The sequence below is a fragment of the Triticum aestivum genome, chromosome 5A (genome assembly GCF_018294505.1).
Source record: "Triticum aestivum cultivar Chinese Spring chromosome 5A, IWGSC CS RefSeq v2.1, whole genome shotgun sequence".
In the NCBI taxonomy this organism is placed as follows: domain Eukaryota; kingdom Viridiplantae; phylum Streptophyta; class Magnoliopsida; order Poales; family Poaceae; genus Triticum; species Triticum aestivum.
In genome coordinates this window covers 483,248,081-483,257,188 of record NC_057806.1, presented here as the reverse complement: position 1 = coordinate 483,257,188, position 9,108 = coordinate 483,248,081, and the positions used below count along the sequence as shown (strand labels likewise).

The following is a 9,108-nucleotide window of genomic DNA, read 5'->3' as shown; positions in this document are numbered from 1 at the left end:
CCAAGCCTAACATCACCGCCACATCCTTCCAGATCCGACCTCCATCCCTGCCAACACCGTCCATGGCGGACAACACATATGGCAAGTGTTTGGTCAAATGGCATAGTGCACTTTTTACGTTTTTTGTTTTCTTTGAAGCAAGCACAATGGATTTGAACGAGCACAAGCAAGGGCATTCTCGGCGGTCTTGCTTAAGATTCCCGTGAAAATGAACTCGCTCAACACATCACTGGGGGACAAAGTGCAGAAGTCCAAAAGACGAATCACAAAAGACATATTTCTTGTCAAATGGCATGATTGTTTTAGGAAATTTGCGCTTGATATATTTAAAATCCGAGTCCTTGCTCCCATGGCTCCTCAAAGAGACTGCAAGCATCCTAAGTCTATGGATCTTAGCCGCAAGTCTGGAGGCCTTCACTTGTAGGTTGCAACTCCTCCAGGGCAGGTAACTTGTACGCGGCCACCCTCCTCCCTCAGAAAAGCCTAGGGTTTCTTTGCCTCTCGTCGTCGCTGCTACTGATTTGGCTCGTCTCCGGTGGCCTTAGGGCCATGGCGGCACGATGGATCCTGGCCCTTGCCGGCGGGAGGGCTCTGTTTTCAGATGTTCCTTCAAGTTTTGTTAGGGTTTGTGTCCTGTTCAGAAAGACGAGATGGCGGCGGTGGAATAAGCTTCTCCCTGCCTAGCCCCCGTTTCGATGGTGTGCCTAGCATCGTCAGTGGGCGTGTGGAGGTGTGTCTCCGGCGGATCTGTCCTTCATGGATTTGCTCGGATCTGGTCGTAGTTCATCTACGTTCGTGTGTCTTCAGGTTGGATCCTTCCAACCTATGCTACTCTTCATCGGCGGCGGTTGTTGTTCTGCTGCGCTGGTCTATGGGGCTTTAGCACGACGACTTCCTGGCTGTCTACTACAACAAGTTTTGCCCAGCTTCGGTGAGGGAGAGGCGATGACGGTGGGGCGCCTTTGCTCGCTTCAGTGCTTGTGTCGCTAGGTGGTCTACGGATCTCGATGTAATTTTTATTATTTCGAGTGTTCGTTGCACTGCCATGATTGAAGACTTCTGAACTTTTTTTTCGCAAAAAAAATAGATCAAAAGTTTTCTCACAAAAGAGAAAAAAAAACTCCCACAGTGCAACACCTACCAAGTGGTCGCTCGCCCTCAGCCTCAAAGGTCGACCTTTCTCACACAAGTTCATGATTCGTTTATTTTTCTCTTTTCATTGTTGTGACAGGATGAAGACTTGCAAAACACATAGTACTTGATTTTTTGAAATGAAGACTTTTGGTGTTGATGGCCATGCCGTTTTCTTCCCTTTCTCATATACGTGGGAGCAAGCCAAGAGCACATCTTCTTTTTTTTTTCTTTTTTTTACAAATTACTCATTCAATTTACCTCAGTGTGTGTATTTTTTTACCAATATATTTAACACAGCACAGTTTCCGTGGATTTGAGATTAGCTAGCTATTATGACCATCAGACATGCATCTGAGTTTTCTATGGCACAGTTATATATTCTCCACATTGCATTTTATTTAAAAATCCTACGGGCAACGCGCGGGGTATCTTTGGTATGTAATATTTCACATTGCCAAGAATCATACTATAGCAAAGCAGTAGATCCCTGCTAGACATTACATCTTCTAGTGCTGTATTTGAAAACTGGTCAACAAGGGAGAAACAATCTCTCCATCAAGAAGGGGCCTTATTAGATGAATTAACAAGCCATAGCCATCCTCTCTCCAGATCATGTTTACCCGTGGAACATCATGCTGGTTGAAAATTTCAAAGAGACTCTAAAATCAAGAGTGGCTTATTTTGATTTATGAGATCAACAACACCAAGGCCACCGGTTGCATTTGGCAGACATACACTCTCCCATTAAGCAGCATGACAACTAGTAGATCTTTGTAACTACTATGGTAAATAGGATCTCATCCGGCTGTTACAGACTTTAAAAGAATGCTGGCACATTTATGTAATGCTAGTTGACTTGCCCATGGTTGTGTACAGTTTTGTGGCATTCTTCATGCACAAATAGCTAGATAGTCTACTAGTTGATACAATTTCAATCTTGAAGAGCATTTGCAATGTGTCAGCATTCTTTTATTGCTCTGATTCCTAAATCAGCCAATACAAACCAAACTGTTGGTTAACAAGTTGCAGAAGGGTAATTGTATTTATTCTGAAGAATCAATATGGTTTTGTCAACAGCACAACTGTCGAGTCTTGCATGAACTTTTGAGTACCTTCACATCTTTCATAAATCTGAAAATGAAGTTGTCATTTTTCAATATTGATTAAAAGGCATTTGGCATGGTGGACTATAGTGCAATTCTCTTTATGCTCAAACTCTTGAATTTGAAGAGAAATGTATCAAATGAACCCAATGCATCTTGCATAGTGCCTCCAACTTTGTCATCTTAAATGGAGCTCATGAGAAGAAAATCATATGCAATTTTAGTTGCTGAATTCCAAATTGTCAATGCACAATGGAAATCTAAGCTTGCCCATTGAGCAATCATTTGGACTCAGATATACAGTTGTCCAATATGTAGATGATCTTTATTTCTGCTGATCTTGTACAATTGAACAATCTCAATTTTTTCGCCATTGGTCTAAGGGTCAACTACAAATAAGTCCTCCCTTGTTCACAAAAGCTTGCTTGTAAAAAGGATGGAATGCTATTCACATAACCTGACCTTCCAATGGGCACCACGAGGCCCAGAATTGAGAACTTTGTAACTACTATGGTATATTGGATCTCATCCGGCTGTTCCCATTTTATCATGTGTGCCATTAAAGTTCTTCAAGATTGAAATTTATGAGAGCTTTATAACTACTATGGTATATAGGATCCCATCCGGCTGTTACAGACTTTAAAAGAATGCTGACACATTGCAAATGCTCTTCAAGACTGAAATTGTATCAACTAGTAGACTATCTCGCTATTTGTGCATGAAGAATGCCACAAAACTGTACACAACCATGGGCAAGTAAACTAGCATTACATAAATGTTATTACACATTATACTAAAAATTCTTATATAAAAATCTCACATAAACAGATCCACACAATCTCAGGGGTCTACATTTTATTTCCTACGGAAGCAATCGTCATATGGAGATGTATAGCTCGGATAAAACATTATTCTGAACAATTCTTGAGCTCCGCCCTTCATTCTCAATAAATTAACTGTGAGAATCAGATAATGCTTTGCATATTTCTTCATGCGTGCCACATCAAAAATGAATGTCGAAAGATAAAGAAAGAAAACAGGCATCCTGTATCAACAAATAAAATGGTTGATGACAAACTAAATCAAATGTCAGTGAGAAAAACAGTAACAAAAGCACATAAACAAAAAATATAACAATTTCTCTCAAACAGAAGAAAAACAAGTCTACCAGCATAACAACATAACCAAAGCTCAGAGAAAGGACTACATAGTTCCATCTAAAAAATTAACACATCTAGATCCATTGTGCTAGGTGAGAGAGCTAAGCATAACATCAAGTTCCTAATGTTGGAAAGTTTACATACCTAACTACTGATATAGTAATAAAACATTTATTTTATTTTGGTTGTAGTGTCAACTTCAAAATTACCATAGATAATTCACAGTTACAGGAATATCGAACAACTAATAAGAGAAAAGGAGCATACTAACTTGACAATATCCAAGAGTTCATAGTTCTTCCTGAAGTCCTTGGTAGCCATAATAACCACAATACCTGAACGAAATTTGAAGTTGGTCAAACGATTTAATCAAGACAAAGTTTTACACTTTTGATTTACTAGGAAACATTCCCGTGCGTTGCAACGGGGTAAAAAATATATCACTCGCTCCTAGTCCAATAAGCATGGCTCAAGATCTCCTACAGAACCCTACAAGTTCAGGCCTTCTATTTCAACATGGTGCCCTACCTGTGTCACAACTTATCCTCCTCGCCTCTCTCGTCAACAATAATCGTGGTGTCCACATATCACAGTGTGTCCGAACATGTCCCCACATGACTCCTTAGGGTACGGTCATCGCCTAGCTTTTATAATATCAATGAGTACTTGTGTATGATATAACTAAGCAGTACCTAGCTATATCTTCTTGGCATCCAACATCTTCGTGAGAGACTCCTCCATGTGCACCTTGGACGATGACGATAGCCTCTATCACGACTATTTTCCTCCGGTGACATGGGGCAAGCGTTTTCCATAACCCTTTGCCTGGACCATGCGGCACAGCTGCCTGATGCGCGGTGGTTTTTTCATCTCTGCAGCGGCCGAATGGCTCCCAACGTGACTGCTACCCCTCCGATGCATCTCTTGGTTGCCCGGATGCCTAATACGCAGTGTTGATGGCGACACTACCCATAGACGGAAGGTACCGAATAAATCATGTTTATAACCACATGACATCGGCAATTGCTGCTTTCTATCGGGATGCAATTTTTCAGAAATTGCAATCATATTGGGTTCGGGAGAAAACAGGCGTCCCACTCTAAAGTAAAATTCAGCACACCCAGTTGCATGTGTTGGCGCAGACTCCAATCACACATTGCAAGTCACTCCGATGACAAGAACTTTCCGTTGAGGAAGACGATACACATGCTGGCTCAGGTACAATGGCTTGCGGATTGCTTTTCGGTGAGATGCGCAAATACAGAGGCTACGCTTGATCGATTCTGCTTGCACATACACAAGTCTACACGCAGATATATATAGCACACAACCTTTTTTTCCAGGAATAGGAGTAATACATAACCTAGCCTAGTACTAAACCAAGATGGTGATTGCACGGCCCCAACGACATCACATACCGTGATTCTTTTCAACATGTACGTCCTTTTGATTTGATCAGAAAGCTCATTTCCAACAACAAAGAAAGTGCACCAGAAGTCAGGATCGATGGCTAGGCTTGTCAGGAACGATGGCTTGGCTTGTCCGGGCTCGATCCTAGGCTGTCTGGGCTTTTGTTTTTTCGAACCATGAGGCTGGCTGGACTTGGGATCGATCACTAGGCTGGATTATCCGATCGATCCGTAGGCTGGCCGGGGTCTGGGCCTGGTGATATTGGTCAGATCGACAAAATCAGCTCAGATCGATCGCTGCCACCGTGGGAGGGGCTTGACGAAAGAAAAGGTGGAACAGGGAACGTTACTCCTTTTTTAGATAGGAGACTTTCTACAGATAGTGTCAAAGTTGTACAGATAATCTGACTACGGGATAGGCGATCTATGCTATATTTTTTCATTGATGTTACCACGAGATGTAAAACTCAACCAATCAGGACCAGCCCTTGGTTACATTTTTAAAGAAGGTGAGCACCCACCTTACGGAAGCTAATCCTCGGACACGGATGGGCAGGCCTGTGGGCACTATATAATGCTCTAGCTAGCTACCCGAGCACACTTACAATGTCAAAGCAGTACACTTACCAAATTTCAAACGAGTCAACCAATCATTGCATTTGCCCTGCCGGCGCACCTCCGAGGACACAACGCTCAGTTTATAGAATGCATAGGCAAGGGCAGCATCGACAAAGATGGAAGGAGCAGCCTTCCACAGCTGGTAGCACCCGACGCAGCCAAGAAAAGCACCTACAGAAGTACAAGCAGCAGTAGAATCAGTAAAATGCAGTGTCAATCAGTGGATCCATATGGCTCTTTCCATTGCTTTATTTCCAGACACATATGAGGTGTTGTTGTTAGGTGCTACTACCATATAGTAAAACATACCAAACAGCATGCCGACTTGATAATCCTCGAGGTCGAAGACGGTGCGAAGGGATCGGATATCCGAGATGTTGCGCGCCAGGGGCCTGAACATGTCGCATACCATGGCCTTCAGCGCCCCCGGCGCCCCGGTTCGATCTGAATGCTGGTCACCCTCCAGAGGAGGGGAATCAGGCGAGCACCGCTACAGGGAAATCAGTTTGGAATTTTGGGTATGGATTTAGATCTAGAAAGAACAAATAACAGCTGTGCGGCAGCTTGGATCAGTAAGACGCTTACCAACGCCCATGGAGCTTTGGAGTATTGTGAGGACGGGACCCTCAGGAGGAGGCTGAGCCCTCGTGTCCCCCTGGTGGTGGCTGAGGGTCGCGCAGAGCCGGCGCCGCAGCATCTGCTTCTCCGCGGCGTCAGGTAGGCGCCGCCGGCGGCGGCGGCCGCGCACCTAAGGGCCATTACGGCGTATGTGTTTTTTTTTAGCGTATGTGCCTGTGCGCTCGCTGGTTGAAGGCTTTTTGTTATACGGGGCCAACATGGTCAGTCCACACGGCCCGGCACCAACATGGACTGTTATTTGGGCTTTAGCCAGTTCGCGAAACAGGAAGCCTGGTACTCCGAGTTCCATCGTCATCCTCCCACACACACAAAAAAAAACACATAACAAACAAATCTAACAGTGGGCTGGCCAAGTTTTCCCCCTAGAGGCGATCTAGGGTTCTACTTTTCCTACGGCGGCGACGACGGAGTCTACGTCAATCCTCTTCGGTGGCCGGAGTTCTCTGGCGATGGGGAGTCACCAACATGAGTACGTCGGCGAGGCTTCCTTGCATAGCGGAATTACCACCATCGGCGGCCATAAACGGAGATGAAGCGGAGCCTGAAGGAAGAGATCTAGCGGGGAAGGGACAGATGAGGGGGAACGGAAGATCGGAGGCAGGGGAGGGGAAGCAGGTGTCGTTAGGAGCAGACGGAGGGGGAGCGGAAAGCATGAAACAGAGGAGGATGCAGGTGAGGATGAAGATTGGGAATGCTATGGCCCCGAACCGGATCTAGAGGATCAGTTTGCGGGGATGCAACTTCATGGGGAAGAAGAGGATGACCTGGACCTATTAGGAGAAGTAGAAGATCTGATTGGAGGCATCCGGTGGCTGGGGCTTTCCTGAGTCCACACCACCAAGCCGTTTAGCCATGCAACACTGTTGAGGCAGATGAGGAACACCTAGGCTGCAGCTCAGGGTGTGACTTTCAGTGTCAAGGGGCCAAACCTCTTCTTGTTTCAATGCCATTGTCTCGGTGATTGGAAGCGCATCATGGAGGGGGGCAGGGATCTTTCGTTATTCTCATGTGGTCATTCAGGAGTATGATGGCTTTACAGACGTGGCAGAATACAAGCTGAATAAGGTGTCGTTGTGGGCGCGAGTAAAAGGGTTGTGGGACGGTCTAACAACTAAGAGAGAACTAGCGGAGAAGGTGGCTGCTAAGGTTGGAGAACCACCCTTCACAGTAATTGTGAACGAGGGCAAGATTAACCCTGCAAGCACTTTGGGAGTTAGGTTTTATGTGGATGTCTATACACCCCTGGTTAGGTTTGTGTCAATCACTCTAAAAGGGAGGTAGAAGTATCCCGTGTACTATGACAAGCTCCCGGATTTCTGTTACTTTTGCGGCTTGATGGGGCACACCGTGGAGGAATGTGGGGATGGAATCCATGATCCTCGTGAGTGTGAGTGGGGAGAATGACTGCTATGGACCCCTGAGCCACCGGCTTTTGCAGCAGGAGGAAGAGGGGGCACAGACGAGCGTGGTAGAGGTGGTAGAGTGGGAGGTAGAGGAGCCAGAGGTGGTAGGCAGGGAAGAGGAGGCAGGGAGGACGACATGAGGGAGGCAACGGCTGACCCAAGCCAGGTCCCATTGAATATGGACCCTGACCAAAACAAAAGGGGCTCGGTTGAGAATCCAAATGCGCGCAAGAGACTCATCCTGGCTGATGGTACGGTAAACGTCCAAGGCTAACCTGTGCCAAATCTTGCCGGCAGGGTGGCAGGGACGGTTCTTATGCTGGAACAGGGAGGAGGGGACGCATCACAAGTGGTCTCTAGTACACCTGGAAAGGTATCGATAGTAAAGAGGAGGAGACACGATGGAGCAGGGGGAAGTGAGGATATGGAAGCAACTAATGGGGCGGCCTCCTCCGAGGAGGACCGCCGGATCCAATGAGGATACTTTGTTGGAACTGTCGTGGGATTGGCGATCCTGCGACGGTCAGGGAGCTCCGCGATCTAGTGGAGGCTTGCGCGCCTGCGGTGCTTTGCATAGTGGGGACACAACTCGCGAAGTATCGTGTGGAAGGCTTGGCGGGTAGTTTAGGTTTTTTTGGTAGATTTGGAGTTGATAGTAGAGGTAGAAGTGGTGGTATTTGTTTATTTTGAAGAAATAATGTAGATCTTGAAATAAAAACATATTCTCAGTATCATATTGACTCGGCGGTTAAAGAACCGAGCAAGGAGGCGTGGAGATTATCTGTTTTCTATGGTGCAGCGAACATGAGCATGAGGTATAAAACATGGGATACCATGAAAATCTTGCGTGGAGAGAATGATCTACCTTGGGTCTGCATGGGAGACTTTAACAAGATCCTTCGTCCAGAGGAGTAGATGGGACCCAATGAAAGGAAAAGTGCACAAATAGAAGGATTTAGGGAAGCTGTGGACGTGTGTGAGCTAGCTGATCTGGGTTACAAAGGCCTAGACTGGACGTTTGAGAAGAGAGTTGCCGGGGGGAGTACTACAGAGTTCGGCTTGATCGCGCCCTAGCTACGGCTAGCTGGTCGGCTATGTTTCCTTTTGCCACTGTCGAACATCTTACGGCGGCTAAGTTCGACCATAGCCCCATTCTACTCTTGAATGAGTTGGAAGCAAATAACTTGAGAGTTGCTCTGAAGAAGCCGTTTCGATACGAGTGCATGTGGGAAACTGATAGTAGATTTGGTGCAACTGTGCAGCAAGTGTGGAACCAAACTCAACCGGCGACCACAGTGGCAGAACTAGCTTCAAAACTGTCTTCTGTGGGTTCTTCACTGAAACGTTGGGGGCGGGTGATGTTTGGGTCAGTACGACAAGAATTGAGAAAGCTGTGCCATCAACTAGCGGATCCCCATAGAATTGGGCCGGGGGAGGAAGAGAAGAAAGTGTAGGATCAGATTGTGGAGATGTCCTTCGGTGAGGAGATCATGATGAGGCAGCGGTCTCGAATAAATTGGCTCTCTGCAGGAGATCACAACACGCAGTATTTTCAGAGGAAGGCAAGTGGCCGGAGAGCCACGAACACAATCAGCCCGCTCCAAAAACCAGATGGCACTAATGCTTCGGATCCAGGGGAGTT

General features: G+C 46.1%; 1 protein-coding gene across 1 annotated transcript; it reads right to left on the bottom strand.

Moving 5' to 3' along the window:
- Nucleotides 1-2,907: 2,907 nt before the first annotated feature.
- On the bottom strand, nucleotides 2,908-6,233 carry LOC123104227 (uncharacterized). The gene is made up of 5 exons (XM_044525991.1): nucleotides 6,010-6,233; nucleotides 5,734-5,914; nucleotides 5,434-5,595; nucleotides 3,669-3,732; nucleotides 2,908-3,282 (listed from the first exon to the last, which is right to left on the bottom strand). Exons 1-5 carry the CDS (start codon nucleotides 6,181-6,183, stop codon nucleotides 3,093-3,095), a joined length of 771 nt encoding a protein of 256 aa, XP_044381926.1. The 5' UTR covers nucleotides 6,184-6,233; the 3' UTR covers nucleotides 2,908-3,092.
- Between the last annotated feature and the right edge of the window lie 2,875 nt (nucleotides 6,234-9,108).

Excerpts from the sequence above, each read along its gene's own strand:
- LOC123104227 (XM_044525991.1), bottom strand. The coding sequence starts at position 6,183 with ATGGCCCTTAGGTGCGCGGCCGCCGCCGCCGGCGGCGCCTACCTGACG. Across the intron at positions 5,915-6,009 it reads CCAAAGCTCCATGGGCGTTG|CGGTGCTCGCCTGATTCCCC; the intron begins GTAAGCGTCTTA and ends ATTTCCCTGTAG. Across the intron at positions 5,596-5,733 it reads TCAAGTCGGCATGCTGTTTG|GTGCTTTTCTTGGCTGCGTC; the intron begins GTATGTTTTACT and ends GTACTTCTGTAG.